The following is a 25,283-nucleotide window of genomic DNA, read 5'->3' as shown; positions in this document are numbered from 1 at the left end:
TCGGCAACCGAAAAAGGGATTTTCTCCTTCCCGAAACTCAGGAGGAAGAAAAAACCGAATCTCAAACCGGTTCATTCATTTGGATCGGCATCGGGTGTATTGTTGCCTGTTATAAATTTCCCAGGGCTCAACCTCGAAGACATGATGCAACGTCGGAAAAATCCTTTCTTATCGCCGGTGGCATTTTTAGAAAGATAGACGCCGATGTAAAAGGTTGTCCGAGAACTACGTTTTCTATTCGTTCTTTACGATAATCTTCCCGATGGGTGAAGCTTTTTCGGTTGACGATGATCGTCGTCATGATTGAATTAACGGAGGACCATCACACGGGTCCGGGGAAAGAAAACCAGGGCGAGAAAACAATAATGGGCTACCTTGACGGTTAGATGGATGGATATCGAAAGCTTATCGGGCGAACAAGGGCGCAAGACGATACCTGCGGAAGAAGAAAGGAAGCCGAAAAAGGTAATGTTCTTCGGCGGGAAAAGAAAATCAACAAACTATCCCCAACCTCCTCGAGGCGAAGGAAGTTCTTTATGACCGTGAGCCGTGCCTTAATTTAACCTGACCAGGTTTACCTTTCAGGTTTCTTCACCCCCCGGAACACGGCAGCGAACTTAGGCGCGAGGCACTAGCAACATAAATATTAGATTAGCCGCGTGTAAATATGAGAAATTAAATTGAATTTCCTGTGTGAGGCGAACCCGCGGTCAGCTCAACTCCGAGCCCAGCCGGGGCCTTTCCCAAAGGCGTCATGTGCCAACTGCGCGTGCCTTGGCAACACCTTTCCGCTGGAAAAGTTCGATGCAAGATTAGCCGAAAGGAACCGACGCTGGGTAAATAGCCAGCTTAGCCTGCTTGCTTTTAAAAGACGCTTTAGTAAAAGACGAAGCCCTTCAATGGCCGAAAAAAACCCCGAAGAGGAAACAAACCCACCCAAGAGGGGATGCAAAAACACACACACACACACACCTTGAAGGCATTAAACTTCAACGCTATGCCTTTCGCTGTACTGCGGACAACCCATTTAACCTTTTTCGGGCGCAGCTTTGCCGATTGGTGGATTGCGAACCCGGCGAAGCGTTCGAGCGGAAAAGCGCAAAATACGCAAACAGCCCCCCGCTTCACCCACATCCCGGAACGTCCGCCCGGGGAGTCAACACGCTCTGGTGTAACATTTTAATTACGGAGCGCTTTTTCGCCGAGACTCGAGCAAACGATGACCCAGCTGCCGCCCCTTTGGGTGCGGGGATGTGTTGACATAAATCAGCCGACGGGCACGGAGTGTCCAGGGACTATCTGTCACTACAAGATGGCTACAAATAGCTCCGTTGGCCGTTTTCTTTGCGAACTTCGGTTTCATGACGCACGTGTGTCTTGGTTCGCCTTCCTTTGGTAAAGATGAGCTTTATCTAGGTTAGGGTGTCGGTTGGAAGGACTTAAACCCGCTTCAAGTGTGCTGAAATTGCAGGTTAAATTTTTGACAGCTATTTCTCCTGGAAAGTTTTCCTTCAAAACCATTTCCTGTTCGTTTGAAACGTCCAACCTGACAGCAGCCACGAACGAGTCGTGCAGAGCCTGTCCAATTGTTTCCTTCGCTGCGCTCGCATTTTCCCACGCGATCGAAAAAGGGGCTCCAGCTTGGAGGCTGCTTCCGCAGTGGCGCATAATTCACAGGATCTTATTAGCTGGCATCGGTTTTCTTGCCCCCGGGCCGGAAGGGACGTTTAGCGTTCGGGATACATTTTTTGTGCCTCGCTCTTTATTAAAAACGATAATTCATTAAACGTCCTGCGCTTGTAATATGAGATTTTTCTTCCCTCGAGGCAGTGTGCAACGCTTTCTTCCGCTTGCACGCGAGGAGTTGAAAGTCTGGCCTCGGGAGGAAGAGTCTGCCTGGTGGCTATGCTACCTGACGCTGGTTGCATCGTCTTCGCGACGGGATGGGATGGGGAAACGATTCCCCGGGGGTAATTCCGTCCGACTCCGACGAATATACCTCCAGCTCATGAAGAATGGAACGGAAAATGGATCAAACCTTACCGAAGGGAAAGCTTCCTCGCGTTAGCTCCCAGGTCGCTGGAACCTGATCGTTTTGTTTGCTCCGTGCGCCATCCGCTCGATTCTGGATTGTTGCGAGCTGCCTCTGCACGGGGTTTTGATCGAGTTTTTTCATTTCGTTTTTCCCTGGTTTGTTCTTCAAGAAACGCGATCTTTTCCTTACATTCCTTCTTTTTTGTTGTCCGGCTTCACCCGGGACGTCATATGGTTCCCGCACACTTGCCAGCCCGGCAAGAGGTCCCGGGTAAGGTGTCGAGTTTATGAATATGAGAACAGGAAAGCCATTGGGCTGGAATTAGACTCTTCCATTTCGCTCGGTCCCTTTTCGGTTCCTCGGTTCGTTCTATCACCCTTAACGTCCATCGGCATCGACAGTTGGTCATCTTCGGGCCATGCAGGTTTGATATGTCTCCCCGAGGGCTAAAATTTCTTGAGGTTAAACTGTTTAACCATCGCTCAGCCAGTATGCTCCAGCGACAGCTTTCGGGCGAAGAAATCAAGTTAAAGTCTGCTCTCTCGTGTGCAATCTTGAAATTCGAGATAGCTGGCACTTTTTTCTTTTGCCTTTTCTTTCCTCTGGTGCGTACCAACAAGGTTGAAATTTGAAACAAAAACGACAAACCTGTCGGAAAATAGTCTTTCACAGAATCTCGAGCCAGCCGATTTTCATCTCGAGTGCTGCCAACATATCGGCCAACTGTTACCGCAAGCAATCATAGCACTTGGTCCCGATGGCGTAATCGAGCCACGCGATCTTCCTTTCCCTCCTACTCCTCTGTTCGCTCAGCACACGAGCCAAACATGAGTTTTTTGAGAATCCACTTGTGAGCTTGAGTCAGTTCCTCTTTGTGACCCTAATTAGAGTGCATGTCCCAGCGGTGAGAAGATGAGAATGTTTACTTTTATGATTAGACTTTACTTTTTATGATCTCGCGTCGGGAAGGGGAGTTACTTTCTGGTTTTCAAAACAAAAAATAAAAACGAAAAGAAACGGAAAATAAAATAAATCCGGATCCGACAACAGAAAAAGAATGCTTTAACCAACTCCAGCAGAATCAGATGTCCAATGTGCTAATGGGTGAATAAAAAACCTCACTTAACGATCCCGGTGCTATGTGAACTCAAACACAACCACTCGTACAAGTTCACATATCCCGAACGCGTTCATAATAAAAACATATTCACGGGTCCTAGGTTCTCCCAACGGGCGATAACCACCCCGAATGTGGTGACAGCGAACAGCAAAGACAACATGGCCATAAAACATCATAAAGCTGGTGTTTGAAAAAAAAGAGCCGGGGTTAACGAACAGGAATACCAAACATTTCCCTACAATTACACAACGGATGTGTTTGAGCAAATCTTTCTCGAAAGAGATTCTGGCACCCCGAGGGGTATTTGACTTTATTTTGTGTCTCTTATCGTCCTCCTTCGAACAGGTAAAGGGCAAAGTATGCGTTTTCCCCGAAAAGCCGCGGTGTTAAAAAAGTTCATGGAAACATTTTAATTGAATTAATTAACGTTCAAATGCTTCATTTAAGCCTTTGACAGTTCCAGGTTAAGGTACTCCAAACCACCCTTTCGCGAAGACGCTGTTTTCTTATTTCCGAGAAACCAAGTTGTTGATTTTTATTCTATTCAGAGCGTGTTGGAAACGGTTCATCTAATCGAATGGCAATTGTTTTCCCAGCTGGAACAGTGTGGCATTTCGTACCTCCAGAAACTATTGCAACGAACACGAACACTCCTTTCGAGACGGTGCACTCAAATGGAAAAGTTTTCCACACTGTCACCTTTAAACGACAGCCGACGAGTGGAGCGGACTAGGAATAGAAGCTCGTCCGCTTTCCCAACGGGTTCAAATGGACCCGCAATCATTGTACCCCGTCCCCTCTCTCTCCCCGAGAGGAATACCAATCAATTCCCTCCGAAGCTCCGGGGGGAACCTTGCCGACACTTGCCGATTGCACTCATCGCAAGTCGGATATGGCACGATGGTGGAATTTTAAAACACCTCACGCTGCCAACATTCCCTCCCGACCGGGCCATATGCTTGGGGCCCCTCCCGCCGCACTCAGAATGCCCACTTCTAATGCACAACTTGCACAACGGATCGTTTCGGTCATGCTCCGCTTACTTTGGCCTCAGGGTCCGTAGGAAAATGGTCGAAAACTGGCGCTCTCCGACGTGACCAGACTTGACTAACGCAACCGGAGCTCATCGGAAACGTCCCGGGAACTCCTTGGAGGTCAGTTCTACCATCGAACGGAGCAACTTTATTGCAGTTTTCGGGAGTGTTCTAAATAGCAACAAACGTTGCACGTAAGTTCGGAGCTAGAACAGAAAACAATTTGCCGGGAACTGCATCCCAAAACCGATCGAACTCTAGGAAAACTTTCTCCCTCGAGTGTCTTAAACAGCCGGTGTGTCTTAATCGACCTGTTAACGTTGACACTGTTGGTCCCCCTTTTAGAAAAAAACACACTCAAAACTGAGTTTAAGATCAAAAGTAAAAACCGCTTCTTCGCGAGAGCACTTCCGCACGCCAATTTCACCGACAATCGGGAAAGATCAAAAAGATAAAAGATCGCGTGAAAATGAGATGCGCACACACCCAGGCCGGATCACCGGATCGTGGCCTTTGAAGTGATCAATTTGCACACTCCATTAGCAGGCGAAATCGAGAAGAACCGCGAAAGGTACACACCAACACCGGCGACCTTTGATTTTGAGTTCAGTCCAACATTTTGAAAGTTAAAAAAAATGGACCAATTTTCTCTTAAAGCACACACTCACATGCATGTATAAACATACTCTCCACATTGGAATGTAGCGGAAAAATGGATCCTCTGATGGAATTCAATTCTTTGCGCCGCCAGAAAAGCAAACGAGCTGTCAATAATAGTCGAAGGCCGGGAAGGCGCTAGAAAATGAATAAAACCGTCATGCCAGGTTCGGTGTCAACCCTTTTTTCCCCGATTGGATTATAATACCATCATCATCATCATTATCCTCATCATCATCGTCACCATCGTCACCGCAGACGGTGGAGGGAAATATTTGCTCACATTGATTCGATTGCACCGACGAGCATAAATCACCGATTGATTGAGGGTTACGCTATTTGTCTTGGAGTCTGCCTTGGAGTTTCGCGAGCCGGGGCGAATCGTTCGTTCGTTCGTTTGTTGGTTTTTCCTTTATTTCTCATTTTTACTCACAGCTGTCACCGATCGGTGGCAGATTTATCGAGCAGTAGTTGCGAATAGCACAAGAATTGCTGGCATTTATTTTAGTGGATCAATTTCGATAAAAGCCATCCTGCACCTCGAAGCCACAGAGTGTCAATCACACAATCGGGGGAAGGGTTGAGGAAGGTATGGAAGCATTCGGTCGATGGGGTGTGGGAAAACAATAAATTGGAAACTCAGCCTGCACCAGCATTCCCAGTACCAGACCCAGAGGATATGCATTTTCACGGTGCATGGGGAAAACGAAACGGTGGAAAGTGACACTCGGCACCTAACAACTAGTTTGCGGTACATTACAGTATCGATAATGGCACAAACGCGCGGCTGGGAAAACCAATCGGCTGAAAAGAAACCCATCGCGGAGTGGCGGACAGAACCCACGAGGGAAAAAACCGGTGCTCGCGAAAGTTGATGACATTTTTGCCGTTGCTTTTTCGTTTCCTCCACTAAGCCCTTCTTTGGTGACTGTTTTTGAGCTGCATCGTCCGTTCTCTGGCTGCATTGCGATACCGAACCCCCACCCGGTTTCTCGTTGGTTCCACTTTTCTCCGCTCACTGCAAACTGACTGCAGCGTCAGACTGCAACAACTGCAAAATGCGACGCTGCACTTGCGGATCCTCCCCGCGGATCGGATGGACTTTGTTCGCAGCAAACGACGCGCTCCGTGTGGCAAATGGGAAATTATGATGCAAATTTGCTCCACTCTCTTTTACCGTATTTTTCCCCCGTCTTTCCTCGTAAAGCAAATCTGGGGAAACGGCGTGTTTGTTTCTTGCTTTCGGATTTTGCATTTTACATTATCACGGACCCAGGACAGCTTCCCATCGGCAAGCTCTAATGCTTCCAAGCCGAACCCTGGTAATGATTTTCGGTTGTGTGTTGTTCCTTGGGAAATTGATTTTCCCGCACGGTCGCCTCCAAGCGGAAGCACTTGGACGAGCAGAAACTCTTCAACTCGATCGTAGATTACTCTCCCAAGCCGAAGATTGGCCGTTTCAACCGGGCATCGTGTCACCGGAGGGAAATAGAAACCAACGCGGGATGATTATCGGGAAGCGAAGTTGCATTGGCCTAGGATTACTGCTTCACTTGCAAGCACCTTGAAAGTGGCGTAGGAAGGACACGGTTGGCAACCTTCAACCGGCGAGATGCACTATCGCATGCCAGCAGTGCATGGTCGCCCGGAGCCAAATCGTGTGATTCGGAATCGTGGAGGTAGCAAAGGGAAATAAACCCCCACCGTTTCCACGGGGAGATGCACCGGTATCGGATAAATCGGGTGTGCAGTACGGGGTAGTGAACCTTCGGGCCTGTTTTTAAACGGTAACGGTTCCATCGCGTTCCTTCTAGAATGGGTCTGACTTGCAACTGACCTTTTGCAAACGCTCGCCAAATCGGTGTGAAGTGAAGAGGAAGGAAAAAAACGGTAAACCAATCAGTCGAGGAGGTTTTTCCCGTACGGACGAAGAAAACGCTGGCCCGGCGAACTGTGCCACATCGGCTCGGGTTGAGTGGCCTCCACCGTTGGCGACGTTCCACTCCGAGAGGTCGTGAAGAGTTAGAAAGGTTTTAGCTCGCGAAGACGCTCCACCGGTTCCCGTAAGTCGTGTGTCCGCGGCAGAAGGAGACAGAAACCACGCATCACACGAGCAAACGACCAACGACGACGACGACAGTGCCAAATCACGGTGGGATATCTTTTAAAATTCAGAAAGCATGTTTAACCCGGGGCCAAATCGAGATTGCAATTTTTCCTCGCTACCCGCCCTCCTACTCCGTCCCCTGACACACACTCACTTGTTTCAATACTGCAGGCTTATTTCAATATCATCAACCTTTTCGCTCCTCGAGCCGGTACATTTCCTCCAGTCCCCGAGAACACATCTCTCACCGAGAAAAGGTTAAGAGAGCGCACATCGTCAAGCCGAGCCGAGAAATGTACAGCCCACCTTACGTCGGCAGTATGGAAAACGCGGCCGGTGGAAAAGCTGCACCAAAAGAAAAACTGTTTGTTTATCCTTGGGGAAGTTTTTCCCGTCTCCCCGTTCAATTTTGTTTCAAGTTGGCCATGGTGTACGTGTGTGTTTGTGAGTTGGATGCCTTTTGCTTTTCCTCCTTACCGCGGGGACGGAAAGTTTTCCATTCCGCAAGGTTGGTCGGAAAAATGGCTAGGTCCCGCAAGACTGCAGCACAAAATATGCCCCGACGTAAGGCCGGTTGTGGTTTTGGGGTATTTGTATTTACTTTTTGTTTTGTTTTTTACAAGTCCAATTCCACCCGGAGTGGCCTTTTTTCCGCTCGTCACCCGCAGGTTACGAAGGTTCTGACTTTTTCTAGATTGAGTTCGTTTATTTACATGTGTGTTGTGGGTTGACTCGTGAGCGGTGAGCTGTATTAATAGAATTTAACCGACGTTTTTTTCTGTCTTTTCTTCTTTTTCCAACGCAGGTGAGTGAATGGATGATGGAGGCAATGCAACAGGTTTGACAGGAACCGGGAAAACAGAGTGACGATTGTGATAAGAACCGAGTACATCCGTTTTAATGGAGAGGGAGGTTCCGTGGACGTCGAAGGGTATTTATGCCATGGGCTCAATTTATTGACAGCAAGATGACGCCAACTGCTCGCCCGGACCGCAATTGAACCGATCGAAACGATCCCTTTTCGTGTGTGTGTGCGACACGAGAAAACATTAGCCCACCCGAAATGGCCACATGGAGTTTATTATCTTGGCTCGCCCGAAGACCCCCACTCGACTCGATCTGTACATATTTTTGGCCAAATGTCCACTTTCCGGCAGCAATAACATAAAAGCTAACATACGACCTAATTTAACGAGCTTCGGGTGCCGTTGTGGCTTCGTTATTTGTGTATGAATTTCGGAGTTCGAAAGAGGAGAAAAAAGAACTACATTAAGAAGAAACATACTAAAACCGAACCAAACAAAACATTATCCCCAGGAACGGAACGCTCTCGAAAAAGTTCGCACTAATGTCCCTGCAGAAAGATTATAACTCATAATCCACAGCGGAAAAAGCTGCGAGCGCCTGGCACTCCTTTGACCAGCTTCTGCCGTTTCCGGGCTGGGTGCTGGACCTCCTCCTCCCGTTGCAGAATGGTGCTTCGCTCATGGCCAAAGGCCAAAATAAATAAAACTCCTCCAGTCGCGCAGTACGAACGCATCACAAATGGCGACATTATTCGCCATATTCCACCAACTCTTCGATGAGACTCGGAAGGTTATCAGGAGGATCCTGGTGGTGGTGGGTTGCGGCATTCATTCGGAGAACTTTATTGCCAATATAAAGGCAATTTTTTTCCATTGCAAAGACCGTTGCAGTTAGGAAGTTTGCTGATGGAGGATTGCGACGTGCAGAAGACATTCGGATGCTTGCGGTTTACTGCGCGTTCAAAACCGGCGGGCAACTTTGACTCCCCATCACTAGCGATCCTTAAGAGATTCCTTTTTCCAACTTTTGTACATCGTTTCGCCACTGCATACTTTCTTAAGCTGATCACGCAGAAGACGTCCATCCAAACGCCGTACTCGTCGTTGCACTCCTCCTAATTACAAATGGCAACGTCAAAGCGCTTCTCGGCCATGATCCAGGGACGCACAATCCTCAAAGGAAGAACCTCGCGGAAGGTAACTTCTTGTCGCTTCCTGAGGCGCGGGTTCGCGAGTTTCGACATCCCGAAAGTTTGCCTTTGCTTCCCGCAAGGCAAGACAATAAGAAGACGCTGGAGCGAGGGTTGATGGTGATAGCTGAAAGACACGTCTCGGTCGGTCGTGATGCTGCTGAGATGTTCTTCCCAGATTCCTCCCGCGAGAAGGAAGACCTCTTCGGGCGCAATAAACAACTGAAATAATAATAATTGTCGTGATTTGAAGTCACGTTCTGCAGTACATTAGCATGTTTCGTTTCATCGCCCTTCCATCCCCATTCCTCACCTTCCGGTTGCTTCTCTTTCTTGGTCCGGCGCGGAATTCTCGGTCAGCACTCTTCTGCTTTAATGCTACACCCGTCTTCCAAACGGTGCGGGCATCGTCTTTCACGAGACCTTTCACCACCATCATGCGATACTCATCCCGTGACACCCCAAAAAGCCCCAGGAAAGAGGGGGGTGTTAGTAGGGCACTTTTAATTAAATTTAAAAGAAAACTAAACGAATCGACCCCGGCACTTAAACGCACATGTACAACCGACAGTGCTCCTTTCGAAGGAAAGAAGAAATAGCAACGGAGTGGAAGAAGCAAAAAGAAGCTGCAAACTCGCACGACGAGTGTCGACGGGGTGCGTGGTTTGAGGCGTCGGACCTCGGGCCAGTAACGCGCCACGACGCCGAACTCACCCTAATCTATGCGTTTTTGGATTTATTTCCTTTCTCGCATCCTCCGCCGCACGTTCGTTGAAACTATTCGAAACGCCTATCAAATGGTCCACGTCTTCCCGGGAGACGCTAATGGACGTGTCCGCAATGCGCGGCCCGGGGAGCGACCCGAAATGATAGGGGCGAAGCCGAGAACTTTAAAGCTGAACCACGGGGAAGCGAAGGGAGAAAATAAAAACCCCCTAAAAAGATATATTGTGCGTGATCTGCTCCGTTCCCGCGGGCGGTGTGGCCTTTACCTGCGATAACCCAGCGCCAACTCCAAGCCCAAAAGCCCACGATGAGGGTTGGGCCGGCGTGAACTGTATTAACGACCGCCGCTCGGGATGCTCCCCCGGGTTGGGAGTCGGGAACTGAAATGTGTAGCGACTTGGATTCCTCGATACCCGCAGGAGAGCACGACCTGTTCTCTGAGATTACCCGCAATATTGCGCTTTAATGGTTTTGGTAATCTAACTTTAAATGCTGACTACGTACGTACTAAGGTACTAGGCGAGGTATGGCTGAAGACGGAACCGAGGAAAGATTGAATTCCATTCCGACTATGTCTGACCCTCCAAAAGTCGCCGTTGGACTCATCTCCATTCTTGACGGGCCACGTCATCACTTCACATCTCGGACTTCTTTTTCTTGCAAATTTCTTCTCGAAAAAAACACGTGCCTTTCTCACGAAAAACAACGCCGGAACCGAATAATGTATCAATCCGTCCAATCGCAAAAACCACCTCACGGAATCACGAAACATCTTGTCACCTTGTCCGGGCGGACCGAAGCGATAAAACTGTCAATTACTCGCGTGGCGCTTTTATATGACCGGCCTCGAAAAAGGTAACGACCATCGCCCGGAGACTTTTGTCTTTCCGATCGAAGATTCCGGGTGGGGTCGCGGTGGTGTTTCATCCGATTTTTATGATCCCCGCCCGAGGAGGCTGGACTAACCCCGAGGAAGAACATCACACGTCGATTTATCCATCCATCCACAAAGAGGATAGATCTCTTTCGGCAAATGTCGGCGACGAATCGGATTTTAACGACCGTTCGGTCAAATTAGAGGGTATTCGATTTTCCGGAATAAGACAATCCATCTCCACCTCTTCTCCCACCTTGGGAAACTTGACAACGTAACGCCGCCATTGTAGACACGCAAGGACAACATAAATTAATGTTCATTAGCGGGGCCACGTGCGTTTGCTTTTGGTTTCGCTGGTTTCAGTTCCGGAGAAAAAGTTCACGTTGATTGCGTTGTAAAATTAAGCCATAAGCCTTAAGCGATTTCGAAACGTGCACCTGCCTTCGTTGGCGTTCCGAACCAGGCCGTGCCGGAGGAGGGTACTTGGAAAGGGGTCGTGCTTTTACGCCATTTTCTAGCCAACTTTTGAAGGGAAAACACGATCTATGAGACACGAGACTGCATGATTTCGATGAGCTTATGTCGGCGTATAGAACATCTTCGAGGGTAGAGATTCTATCGAAATGTGCATGTTTTTCTAATGACTCTCTCCTTCATCGTCGCTTCCTTCACCGAACGAACAAACGAAAGCTACGAAAGATGAGTTCTCGCAAGATAAGACACGCGACCTCGCCGAAAACACAACCGCGAGTGAACGGAGCGTCGAGGACTTTTCGTCGACGAGAGGAAAGTTTGTTCAGTTCCGCGAAATTCTGGTCTGGCAGCGAACTTGTATATGGGTGTGTTTGCACGAGCAAAAGGTGGCGCCCGGTGCCGTATAATTTACTGTGTGAAGTTTTTAACGAGTTTTTAAGAGCCACTCATTTTCGTGCGCAACCATCGTCGCGTTTCTCAAGCGGTTCGAGTGGAGGAGATTTCAGGGAATCGAGCTGCTTTCTAGAGGTGATGGTGGTTTGTCTTTATTTAGTTTTTTGGCAGAGGGGAAGAATGTTTCTGCAAACTTTTCTATTCGATCTATCTCTAACATGGAGGCCTAACTCATGCTTCCGTGCTTAGTGTGCATAAATGGCTAATCCTGGCAAAACTTCACAACCGCAAAGGACCGAAACATTTCTCCTATTTTGTGACAAGCGGATTCTATTCCAAAAACGTTCACGGTTAGGTTTTTGGGCTGCGGAATATTACGAAAAACATAACCCAGTTCATTGGAGGTTCAAAAAACAACGCGAGGAATTCATGACCAATCGTCGAAACCGCATTCGACGGATGAATCAGACCCTTAACCGGAAGAATCCTTTTCCTTTGTTTTTTGTCGATTTGATTCCTGATCGATCGAAACATCTCTTCACAAATTCCTCCTAATTAGAATCGTTTCGCATCAATAACAAATAGTTCCGGGGAAATCCGTCCCTCCCAAAAGTGAAACAAAAAGAACCGTTTGGTTACAATTTGGTTTCCAATTAGCGGCTGATTGGTGACCAATCGATGACCACCGAAAAGCTACTGAATTTGTATGGCTTTGCCCTTAAGTTCGACCGAAATCAGGCTCTAGGAAGACGTTTGAGGCGATGCAAAAACATTTATATCACCTCGTGCCGACGTGCTCTGTTGCTAATCGAATGGGATTTCCCGAAACACAATCGAAAGAAAGGATGCATGAGCCCAAAAACAATCGTCATGCCAATAACACAACACATTGCTCAACCAGGCCAATCATTATTTTGTATCATCGGCCCGGAATGCAGCAAAACCGGGAACGTTTTTCGGGATCAACCCTCCCGACATTCCTCTCCCTCAACTCGAGCATCGAGCGTGTGCAAGATTGCACTAATTGACTGGAGTTTCGCTTTCGCACATGCTTCCAGTTGTCGGTGGCGCGCGAATGCAATGCGATGCGAATGCATTCTCGGAAGCGGTCCAGAAGGAAAACCCATCGAACCAATGCCGCCAACGATGGATCGTTCGTGGTTCGCTTCGTACTGGCGATGGCTGGAGGGTAAACCATACTAAACCAAAAACACCAAACCAAAATGCCACACAATTATGCCACAGCACAGAATAAAGATTCCCATCGGGAACGGACGAGATTTGTTCTATCGTGCCAATTAGATCATGCTAATTTCAAACCAACTGGAAAGATGCAACATAAAATGATACTTTTTGCTCTTTCGCTCGCGGCCATTCTGGGAAAATCAAAACCTTATCCTAATGCCACAGACACGCAGTGAAATTCTCAAAACGATTCGTCGGATGGCAACCAAAGGCAAACTCCAGATACGATTATCTTTCTCAACCCAATGTTTTGAAATAAAATCTTCGTCACGACAAACTCGAAGCATATTGAGCTGCAATTCATGTAATTAGAAAAAGTTGGCTATTCGGAACTGATCATTTTTCATTGAAAAAAAGTTGCAAAGATGCAGACCCGAATTGAATAACTTTCCCATCGGAGTGTTGTGTCACCAGCCTCGAGGGAAAAGGTAAATATTTGTAAACAGCCGGTCAAAGACTTTTTTCCTACGCAACCCAAAACCGAAAAGGCCATAAACTTTTGTCGGTTTCTCCCTTTTCTCACTGAACGATGTTTAACTAAAAAAAAGAAAAATCAATTTCCTGACGAAAGTTCATGCGATGCGTGTCCTTTCTACCTGCTGCCACCTGAGGCAATACTTTTCTTGGCCAGAACGGAGGGGACAGGACCTTTTATGCCACATCCAAACGTCCGTAAAATCCGATCGATCGATCAACGAAAAGCATAAAACACGATCGCCGAAATACTGTGCGTAAATGGAAATGGTTTGCGATCCGAACCCCGTCGGAACAATCAATCGAGGGAAGAAACAGGCACAACTTTTCACTTTCGTTGTGTTTGATATAAATCTTTCCGTTTGTTGTTGTTGTTGCTCTGTTAGCTAATAGAAAGAAGGAAGAATCACCAAGCCTGAAAGGTATTTCAAACTCACCATTCAACGCCGACGAAAGCCGAAGACGAAACCCGATAATACCCGTGTAGCATTACCATTTAACCAGAAATGTCACCGTGTAAAGGCAAGAAGGTGGTCGTTCCGTGAACGCTGGCTCGGAATCGAATCCGCGCAGCCAACAGTCGAAGCGTGAGAAAATCGTTTCCTCCACGGCGTACGATGGGCATCTTCCACCTCCTCATCAGAGCCGGGCATCCAACATCCATTTGGCATACATTCTATTCCACTTCGAACGCTTGAGGCAGGAGGCCGAACGAATGGAATGGTTGGTGGGGCCCTCTTGTTGAGGGAAAAAACGACTCGTAGTAAACGGCAAACCGCGTGGAAGGTATTTTCCTACCCGCGAAGCTGTTTGCAGCATTGGTTTCTCATTCAATACCGAACGAGGGAACGAGGAGATCCATACTCGCGATCGCGCCTGGTGATCACTTTTTCCTACCTTTTATTTCATATTTTATTTAACGCCAGGAGAACCTGCGCGAGCTGCTGGTCTGCTTGGAATTATTTTTAAAAACCTCCCCACCAACCCACTCGACCTTCCCTACCGTTTCGGTGTAAAGTTGTTGATGGGCTGCCTCATCTCTTGCCTTTCCCTAGGGTTATTATTTCTTCGCTCCCATCGATGACCATCTGGCGGCCGCGTTCGGAATTCCGCGATTGCGCACTACCATAATCAGAAGGCTGCTCTCTGCTGCCATCTCTGCCTAATCATTCATTGATCGAATCTCGGTTCGTTCACTTCAGCCTCAGCATCTGTGCATCGGTGCGTCGGGCCAATGGCAGGGACCACAGTGGTTGAGCGAGTATGGATTTTGTAATCAAACCTGTACAGCGCCATTTACAAGACGAACGACCGATGTGGTTGATTGATTCCTTTTTCTACTCTCAATTTGCATCGGGTCGTCTCATCGTCCGGCCGTTTGTTGGCATTTATTTGAACGGTGGCTCCATGCCTTCCACAACGAACGTGCATTTAAGCGAAGGTACAACCTCAAGCAAGATAAAAAGGGAGAGAGGGACCACAAAATCCATTTCAATACGATTTTTGATTTGATTTTCCAACGCAAGGCCCAAACCTTCGTCATCGCCGTAGCACTTGTCCTCGAACCGTAAGGCACAAGGGAAAACGCAAAGACAAACCATACAACGGAGAAAACAAAAAACATCATAAACCACATAAACGCAGCATCACCGCAACACGCCGGTTCCCTTCACCTGTCCTCGCCATCCCTAAAACCCCGCGGAGGGTTCGAGTTCGGTTTGTTCCTACCGTTTGTTTATTTCACGCTGGCTGCTGCCTTTAGTTTTTTTTTATTAATTGTTGTTTTTGTTTTCTTCACCATTTTGTGTGTGTGTGTGTTTACCCTCGGCCACTCGAAAGTTCAAGCAACCGCGGCGGGTTGTTCTGGCACGGTTTCACGTGTGATTTAGAATTTGGAGGTTCCTTAATGTTTTGTTTTCAAGTAGTCAAACAGAACGGTCCGAAAAACAAAACCACGCTTGCGCACACACAAGACTTCAACAGGTGGTCAAGAGAGGAACCTGCGTTTTGAATTTATTTTATTTTATTTATTTATTTCCCTCTCTCGCTCGCTTCGTTCAATCCATCTTTTGTCGTTACCTTCGCCGACCCAGGGGAATGGGTAAAGGGAAATTAGAAAGCATAAGTCGGTCCCTTGATGCTTGAGATACACTCGACAATGCGACTGGCAAAGTGGCGACCGGTCGGTGTTGACGTTGTCGTCTCTCGGTTGCTTTCCCATTATGCGCAACGCGCATAATAAGGCAGATTCACTCGTCCTCTCCACTCTTCCTCCTTACACCCGCCGCTCGCATCCCGATGGTGAATGTCAAAGGATTGCCTTTTTCGTTGCTACCGTCGTCTCCTTTGCGCGCAGTTTAGCCTATTCCAAATCGGGTCAAACACAATAAATTTTGCTCTCCCCCCTTCGGGCGATGCACGTTTTTGCGCAACCGAAGGAGGGCTCGATCGAGGAACTTTAAAGCCCTTACCACCACACAGACACACTTATAGCTAAGCTCAGCTAAGACGCGCGCTGGGAAACTGTCTCGTTTGCGCGCCCGACGAAGCAGTTGAATTTATCTTCTCCCCCTCGCCTTGACAGCGACATCGTGAGTGCGGGCTTTGCAGGCGAAACAAGTTTTGCGCTTCTTCGACGACGGCCTTCCCGTCTTCTCCCCATCCCGAGGATTGAGGCAGGAGCAAAGTCTCCCCCAAGCATCGAATGATGAATGCCCTTTTCAATTTAACAGCATCAGCAACTCCGGGCTAGATGGATGATGATCGGCTCGGTGGGTGACTGCGACTTCTCGCGAGGAGTTTCGCTGCTCTGGGAACGACGATCGCGGGACTTAGGAAAGGTCGCACGCCAACCACGTTACCGGACCAGCTAACAGCTGCAGTCGATTTGACTTTATTTGCCGAATTATAAAACCAACCGCCAACTGACAATTGTGATTGGGATCCTTCCTTTTTTCTGGCTTGGTGCCGCGAAGCAGCTGCATCCGTCCGCTGGCAGATGATTGCTCTATAATCACGACCGGCGTGGAACGATTGGCACACGGCAAAGCCATTGGCGCACGGAGAGAGAAACAAAAGTAAATTTAATGCATATTAAAATTCAACCCGTGCATTTGTACGACCAGGTGGAAGTGAGCCCCGAAGTTCCCGATTTGGAGCCCGTCCGGAAGAAGCTGGTCTAGATCGTTCGCTGCTGTCGGATGTTGCATCTTCTTACTCCGGAGGCTGAAGATCGCGCACATGCTTTCGAAGCGAAAGTGCGAAGAACCGAACCAAAACACAAACCAAACGAATCCAGAGATCCAAAACATACAGCATAAAAGAATCTGGAGGACGCACCGAAACAAAGTATCCGATAATGCCGTGACACACGCGAAACGCAAGGTGGAAAAGAAAGAGCCCGAAAAACGGGGCCACCTGTCGGTCGGTAAATGGTGCGCGCATCCCGAATCTTCCGCCGCCGGGCGAGCATGAATAATTAAGATCGAAGAAACGATAGACCGTGGCACACAAACTCGAGTCTTGCGCAAGCGAGTTTGAGTTTGAAAACCGATTTGACCCCACGCACATTAACGAAGAAGGTGGACGCAGATTGACAACCAGAAGAAAACGGTCGAGATGCATGCAGAAAAGCCTCAAGAAACAACACGAAAAAATGTGCGACCTCACTTTCCATTCCGGTCGCACCGGCGTCGGCGTCGGCGTGCGGATCGATCGGTTGTCATCCGTTTGGGTTCGAATATGCGCGCGCGTCCGCTAATGGATACCCATTAGAGAAACATATGCGCATATGTGATCAGTGGGGGTCAGGCGGGGTGTGGAAATCGATCTTTCCAAACCGATCGATCACTGGATTTTTTTATGGTTTTATTCCCTCCTCGTATGCTCAAAGACAGACGGGCCAAAAAATTGTGATGATGATGATGATATTCGTCGACCGAAAAGAAATGGAAAAGAGTCTGATGAGTCGCTCTTCTTCTTCGCCTCTTCATGTTGGCACCGGTGTGCAGAAGGTCATTATGAAATTTTCGCACAATTACGATTGCCCAACGTGTTTCGATCGAGGTAGAAGAAAAAACAACCCACCGACCCACGGTTCCAAATGTCGGTCACCGGTCGGGTGCGAAGGCACCGACTTCATTTGGATGGCGCTTTAGAATTGGAAGGGATTTCTTGCCATCTCACCTTGAGAAGACGCTCTCACTTTCTGTCCACCAACGTCGGACGATCGTCTTGGCGCGCAGGTCCGCCATTCAATTATTGCGACGAGGCGTTTGTGGCTGAGATGACGCGGTTTTATTTTCTCCCTCTTTCTCATCGGTAATCCTCCCTTGCGGGGGTTGTGTAAAGCTGTTTAACCTTTCCGTCGACCGCGCAGATGATGTTGAAATGTTCATCCCGGCCATATAATCTCGCTGCCACAAGCCTAACGAGCCTAACGATGCCCTTTTCTCTTCTGCCTTTTCTCTTCCAGATCATGCTAACGTCGGCTTCGCAGTACCTGTTCAATGCGCTCGATAGCCGCGTGTACTTCGGCGAGGTGTCGGTGATACTGCCGAACCACTGGCCGCAGTCCTGCATCCCGTACAATCAGACGCGAACGTCGGCGAGCGGCGAAACGGCCGACGTAACGATCCGGCCGCAAACGAAGGCGGAACCATCGATCTGGACGCAGCAGTACGCCGGCTGCGGGGAGGCGGGCGAGCAGATCTACATCGACCCGGACATTCTGGGGCGGGAAACGATCTGGCGGGAGTTTATCCGCGAGTGGGCCAAGTACCGCTACGGAGTGTTCGATGAGATCGGGTACGATCGGGATCCGGTGTATCCGCGGTGTTACATCAACGACGAGCACAAGGTGAAGCTGACCGGCTGTTCCGACGCACCGGTGAACGATGAGGGACTCTGCGGCAGTCCTTCGTCTCCAGTGCCCGTTCCGTACAACATCAGTCGCATCTTGGACCCAAATGCACGCACCAGTATCATGTTCGCGGCGGAATCGAAGAGTGTTACCATGTTCTGCGACGAAGGCACTCACAATCGGTACGCACCGACCAAGCACAACCAGCTTTGCGACCGCCGTAGCACGTACGATGTCATCCTCAAGCATTCCGACTTTGCGCCTCAGAACCAGATGGAGTTCAACCCGTCGGTGATCATCAACACGGTGCCAAAGTTTAGCTACAAATCGCGCAAGCTCACTCGCTACGTGATCGTGATCGGTCAGACGTTTGTGATGCGCGAGCGGGAAACTTGGAGCTTCCTACGCCGAGCTATTCGGAAGTGGATCGTCTATGACCTACCGGCGACGAAGACTGAGATCGGAATCGCGCTAGCGAACGACACGGCCACGTACGACATGCTACCGATCACTTCACTGCAGATCGAGAAGAACAAGGACCGGATCGCATCGTTTATCCCGTACACCTCGAGTGACCTGAACCGCCCAACGTGTCTCAGCTGTGGCATCTCCGATGCGATTCACATGCTTAATGAGCAGACACGCCACCACGGACCAGCAAGTTCGGTCATACTGGTGATCGCACCCGGTATGGATATCGAGCATGAGTCGTTGGCACGATCGGCGCGTGCTTCCAAGATCCGCATCGCTACCATCAACTACCCGATCGTGGAACCACGCCGACCCCTGGATGCGCTGGCACACGAGACGGGTGGCAGTGCCTACTCGGTGTTCGAGTGTCGCGACAACTCGGAAAAGTCTCTGGTAAGCACCTACTTCGAGATGTCGAGCGCACTGTACAACATCGGCAAGCAGTACTACGAGGGTAATCGAAACGAGTTCCCGGTTGAGATCTTCCGGCGGGTACTGGTCGACTCGGTGGGCGAGACGAACTCCCAGCGAAGCAGCCGTACGGTCACCGGAAACTTCATGCTCGATCCCTTCATGGGTCCACCGGCCGAATTCTTCATCTACGTGCACAACTCCGAGAATCCGCTCGTCTCCAACGTGCGTCTCACCAACCCCAATGGCATCGTATACGCATCGATGAGCGATGCGCGGGCCTCGGTCCGGCAGCTATCCCTGCTGGCCACCATCAACGAGACCGGCATCTGGAACTACTCGATCGAGCGCTTCCAGGGTAATCCTCAGCCCCACTACGTGCAGGTGATCGCAACACCACGCTCGAAGTATGCTCCGGTCATAACGGCACGCGCCTGGGTTCACCGAGGAAAGGCCGGAGGTCCGATGGTGGTGTTTGCCGAGGTCAAGAAGGGTGACCTGCCAGTAGTGTCGGCGCAGGTGGAGGTGGCGGTTACGAAGCTGGAGCGCATCTGTGAGCGTTTCCGAGAGCCTGCAGCGGCGGCCCAGGGAAGCGAGCGGTTTGTCTTGCTGGACACAGGTGCTGGAGATCCGGACATTACGAAGGGGGATGGTGTGTACTCGCGGTATTTCAACGCGGACGAATTCGGTGGCCCGGGAACCTACCAGCTGGAGGTGACGGTCAGCGATCGAGGAAACACGGCCTATACTCTAGCGGATGGTGCTAGTTACAGTAAGTATCTTTTTCATTCACGCCATTACGAGAAAACTCCCCGTGGAAATGTTTCTAACAAACCTTCTTCTTTTCCTCTTTAGCCACATCGTCCAGTGTTCAGCCGGGACGTTGCTGTGGTAGTTCCGTGCCCATCCCGCAAAAGCAATCGCTGGACTCGTTCGAACGCATCCTTCCTCCGATGACGGTGTTCGTCAGCCAGGCGGATCTCGTCAATGCGGCTAAGGTTCCCGTCGGTCGCATCAGCGATCTCAGTGCGGACGTCGAAGGCATGAAGGTACGGCTCAGCTGGACCTCACCCGACATGGGCGGCAAGAACGTGGCCCGGTACGAGGTGAAGTACGCCACCACGATCAAGGACATCGTGGACAACTTCGATACGGCGGCCGTCCTGTGGCATCACGACACTCCGTTTACTTTCTCGATCGGAGAAGGAAGTGAGTTTACGATGAACATCACCCACGAGCCGCATCTGTTCGGCCAGATTCTCTACTTCGCGGTACGCCCCTACGCTACCCTCACGAAGGACGCTGAGCCGGGTCCGATCTCCAACTATGTGCGTGCGTTTGTAACGAAACCTAAACCAACGACCCTTTACCCACCGTCGAGCACCGGGGGTACGGAGAGTTACGATTCGATCTGGTCGTCGTATGATGGCATAGCGAAGAATGGCGATGACAGTATGGATATCATTCCGAGGATCGCTAAAACGATGGATCTCGGGCCAGAGTTGATTCTCCCCATTATTGCCGGTATCATTCTGTTGCTAGCACTTATCCTTATCTACTGTTGGTTCTGTGTGGTGAAGAAACGGCACGACACACACGACGACGAGCAGAAGAAACCCATCAAGTCGTTCAAGAGCGACACCAAACTAACGTCAAGCCATAGTGTGATCGTAACGGCCGCCACCAACGGAGGAGCGGGTAATGGTTCGTCACCGTCGTCTAATTCTACCACGTCGTCTTCCTCCTCGCCGAACCACCACGGACACCAACCAGGTCAGACGACACTGCCTCAGTCGAACTCCTACGATCTCGGACACCTTGGCGATCATCAGACGGTTGGCATTCCGACCATCTACAACATCGACGACGATGTTCTGCTGGCCAAGAAGCGTTACAGTGCCGTCATAAACATGGGTCCACCGACGCACCCAATGGAACAGCAGCTGATCGAGGAACTGAAGCAACAGCAACACATCATCGACACGCAATCGTTCATCCTACCGAACCACCATGGCTCGGGGGGGATCCCCGGGGTGGTCAATGGGAATGGCAACAGTCAGAATAATAACAATTGCAGTGTCAGCATCATCTCAACCACTTCCAACAACACCACGCTGACGCGAACGTACAACCCGAATGCGGCACCCGGCACGATCATGGTTGGAGGTCGCACCCTCAGCCCGTACGAGTCCTGGTCTGCGTCACAACTCCTCCAGGAGCACGAACAACATCAGCAGCAGCATCAACACGCTCCCCGCCGCCATAGTCCACCCCTGATCGACGATCTCATCGACAACAATGTGGTTCAGCAGCCATCGTTCTACGGTCAGCAACAGCAACAGCCGCTGATCGGTGGCGGTCAACCGCTGCACCCCCAGCACATGCTCGGTCAGTCCGGTCAGCCCGACCAGATGTCGCTGCTCAACAACAACCACCTGAACGAGAACGGTTCGCCACCGGTGCCACCACTTCCGATCTACACGACCAGCCCGAGCGGAGGCGTCCCCGTCGGTAACACGACCTCGTACGTGTACGGCCAAAGCCACCACGGATCGTCGGTCAGCTCGGTCAACAGTGGGCTCGGAGGCTCGCTGCAAAACGGTGGGGCCACCATCGGCAATACCGACACAAAGAAGCGACGCAATGTGACGATGGTCTAAGCCGGTTCACTTGTGTTCCAAAGAATACGGTCGCGTATTCGTCGTGTAAAGTGCGAACTAGTCAACGCCATGGAGGATTTCGTTATACACAGCTTTTTCTCATTTCACCATTTTGTTTCGGAATGGCCAGTGCCAACCAGGGCGAACGCTTTCTGGACTTTTACTTTAAGCAAGCGACAAGAGGATTTGGCGCCAGTAGCTTTTTTTACGTTTCTTTAAACTCAACTCCCCTTTGACTCCGGGGTTGCCCAAGGTCGTAAGGCTGCAAAGTATAAAGTGATAAGAAGTAAATCATCTGGAGCTTATGGTTAAGAAAAGTGTAGCGGGAAAGAGTAAAAGGATACACTTACTAGAGGTGTTGACAGAGAATACTGGCGGTAAAAGAAGTTCCCGCGAATTGTAGATAAATCAATCACGTGGCATTAATAGAACGAAAAAGAACGAAATATCAAAGAACGGATTAAACACGTAGCTTAACGGTTGCACCAAATAAACCAATCAAAACACCTTCTAAAGTACACATGTACACATGTACTTTAGTAGATATACAAATGGCCAGCAGCAAATCGGAGGAATTTAGCGAAGATGAGCATTTACGGGGGATCCACGTTCGGTGGTAGCTTTACACGCCCAACGTAAGGCAAGAATTATAGTGGCATTACAATGAGAATCGAAATCTTAAGTCTGAACGATGAGTGTGCGTGTTTGCATGTGTGTTACGAAACCAGGACCGAGTGGCCAGTTTTTACATTTGTTTTCCTCACACACACACATACATAAGAACACAGGAATAGGACATCGACATTGTTCTTTCGATTGTTTGCGAGCAAGATATTTTAGGAGAAAAGATTTCTAAGCCCAAAAAAAGGAGAGCAAAACGCGAACCGGGTGCGCGCTGTGACTGTGTGTACATATGGGGAGGTTTTCCAGGGAATGGTAGACATTTAGTTCCGGCATGCTGTACATTGATTGATTTTGCAACTAAGAGAAAGAATACTACTAGACCTAAGCGCGTATCGAACGGATCGCGGCTAATCTTAAGTAAATGAACCTGTTCTCTCAGTGTGCGTGTGTGTGTGTATGTTTCATAAGTGGATACCAGCAAGGACAGAGTTAAAAAGATGTAAACTGTAACCGCCGCACAAATGTGCGACGTAGCAACTATTTAAATGAAACAAAAAACAACCAAGCCCTCTAACAAATAAAAGAAACTAATCGAACAAATGTTAAACTTTAACGAATCTATAGAAAACAGAATCTAACGACATATATATGAATGTACCACTGTTCAGTTTTACATCCTGGAGTCTAACGCTGACACTTTGACACACATGAAACGAGATGGTAGGGTTAACTTTACTCCCGAAAGGAGCGACAACACAACATTAAGCCACAGAAAAGCAGTTTGAAGAAATCTCATTAGACTTAAGTTGAATCGGAAGTGTATTTTTCCCCTCCCCTCACAGATGTAAGTCGCAAATGATTGTTTTCGAATATTTTATGAATGTAATTTTATTTTGTACATAAGCACTAGAAGTTGTTTTTTTTTTAAATTAACAAATAAAAACTGATGAAAGTATAATTTTAAATTTTGCGCATTTTAAACCCATTTCGTGTAAAAAGCATTGAAAGAACAAGTTACACAATTTTTCTTTTTATCGGTTTATAATTCACATATCACACAAAGATAGAATAAATATATCACTCTGGATTCATTTTACCTATATTCATATACAGCAAAGCGTACCGTAGCGGAAGATTTAATTATTAAAATTCCATAAAACAATAGATCTCATTATCGGCTTCGTGCACCTCCGGAAAACACTGCACCGTAAATTCCCGCGTGGCCTCAGCCAGCAAGTGATCGGTTGCGAACGGTTGTTCCTCAGGCAACGTATCGATCACACCGGTTTGTGTTAACTGCGGGAGATCGTCCTTCATCGTATCGAACATGGCTGCTAGATCATCCTCCGGTTGGTATACGATCATGTCATCAAAGTCAACCATTTCGTCGAGTCGTTCGGGTTGAACCGTAGTGCACTGTGGTGGCCCATGGCCCTTTTCCATGTGGCGATTCAATTGACACGCCTTACGAAAAACGGAAAGGCATATTTCGCAGCTATAGGGAAACTCGTCTGTATGTACCATCATGTGTTTCCGTAACCGGTAAGGATGGGCGAACCGCTTCGGACAAATCATGCACTGCTGCCGAAGATAGTTGGGTTTGTGGGTTTCCCGATGGTTCCGCAGCGAAATACTGGTCATGAACTTTTTACCACAGGTGACGCACTCGTGCCGCTTCGAGTCGGAATGTACATCCAGGTGGTTCCGAAGGTACCGCTTTCCCGCGAAACTTTTATCACAGATTTGGCAGACGTATTTTTTCTCGTCCGAGTGTATGGCGAGATGTTTGTTCAACGAACGGGCGGATTTGAAGATCTTCCCGCACACGTGACAGATCTTCTCTACCTTTTCCTTTTTATCCTTTCCAGCTGCCAACGCCGTCTCATGCTTGTACCGGTGCAAACATAAGGCCGCGAATGTGTTCAACACATCGCCACACGTTTCACATGGGAACGTTCCGTATCGTTTCGATCGTTCGCTTCCAACCAGTTCACAGTTTTGACGGTGCTTTTTCAACTTGAAACAGCTTTCGAATACCAGCTCGCAGTCGAGACAGACCCATTCCAAACGTCCGTCCACCATTCGTCGGCGAGATTCCAGCTTCTGGGATGTGCTTTTCTTCCCGCTACCATCTGTGGTTGGTTTTGATTTCTTTTTCCGATTTTTAGTAAAATTTTGTTGATCAATTTCCTGATCGGATTCATCAGTGCTATGGCGCTCCTGTTCCCTCTCAGGCCTGAATTCGTCCGAATCCGAAGTCTCCAAATCACTATCGGCCGATGCTAATGTTTTTACCAACTCTTGTACTTTTAATGCTGCTTTCCTTGGCAGGTTATTTTTATGGCCACGAGTGGAAGAAGCACCGGTAGGTACTTTGTATTCTTCAGGGTTTTTGTGTTTCTCCTCAGTAGCCGGTAGCTTCTTCTGTTCTTCTTTTATCGTGTCTAACGTTGGCTCATCCTGATACTGTGGCTTAATCTCGGGGGAATTCAAACCCATGGTCGCTTCTTTCTTTGCATCCGTAAAGTCTAGGTTGAGAAAATCCGGTAGCATGTTTTGCTGCGTCAGCATCGCTATGATACGCTTTTGGCCTTCCTCACACAGGCCCCGAAACTGTTGAATGTCCTCCAAAGACTTCATACAACTGTGACAAATACTGGTGCCAGAGGTTGACCCGTCGATGCCAGTTATTTTCAGACAACAAATCAGCATCCAGTCAACGTCGGATGTTTTGACCAGCTGAGGAGCTTCTCGGGCACAAAGGCGACACAGCGAAAGAAGAAGTACGTCGATATCATCGTAATCACTGTGAGATGTAACCTTTTGCTGCAGCAGTTCATCTACTGCCGACTCGATAATGTTGTCGATATTATACTCTTCACTGTTTAGTTCCTGAAATGTTAAAAACCACGTTAGTAAACATTTTGTCATGAAAACCAGTACTATAATTCACTTGCCTGCTGCGAGGCATCCATTTCTGGATGTGAACATCAATATTCTACCAAGAGATTGGAAAATTTTACTACAATTTATCCTTAAACCTGGCACATCCACAAGAGAACCACCAAATAATTTTTGTAAACAAATGACAATAAACAAACAATTGAAAACATCGCAT

The 25,283-nt window shown here is 48.7% G+C and overlaps 2 protein-coding genes across 2 annotated transcripts in view; one reads left to right on the top strand and one right to left on the bottom strand.

Moving 5' to 3' along the window:
• LOC131288574 (calcium-activated chloride channel regulator 1-like) overlaps positions 1 to 21,541 on the top strand; it is a 48,025-nt gene extending 26,484 nt beyond the window's left edge. The window contains exons 2-3 of the mRNA XM_058317717.1: positions 17,613 to 19,653; positions 19,737 to 21,541. Of these exons, the coding sequence (XP_058173700.1) occupies positions 17,613 to 19,653; positions 19,737 to 21,541 (3,846 nt within the window). The remainder of the gene's footprint in view (positions 1 to 17,612; positions 19,654 to 19,736) is intronic.
• Positions 21,542 to 23,238: 1,697 nt separating this feature from the next.
• LOC131289663 (zinc finger and BTB domain-containing protein 24-like) lies at positions 23,239 to 25,140 on the bottom strand. The gene is made up of 2 exons (XM_058318961.1): positions 25,123 to 25,140; positions 23,239 to 25,057 (listed from the first exon to the last, which is right to left on the bottom strand). The coding sequence occupies exons 1-2, from the start codon at positions 25,138 to 25,140 to the stop codon at positions 23,309 to 23,311; spliced, it is 1,767 nt and encodes a 588-aa protein (XP_058174944.1). The 3' UTR covers positions 23,239 to 23,308.
• Between the last annotated feature and the right edge of the window lie 143 nt (positions 25,141 to 25,283).

Source organism: Anopheles ziemanni, chromosome 3 (genome assembly GCF_943734765.1).
Source record: "Anopheles ziemanni chromosome 3, idAnoZiCoDA_A2_x.2, whole genome shotgun sequence".
NCBI classification, from domain to species: Eukaryota; Metazoa; Arthropoda; class Insecta; order Diptera; family Culicidae; genus Anopheles; species Anopheles ziemanni.
Note: the sequence above shows the minus strand (reverse complement) of the source record. Positions and strands in the feature narration are given on the sequence as shown.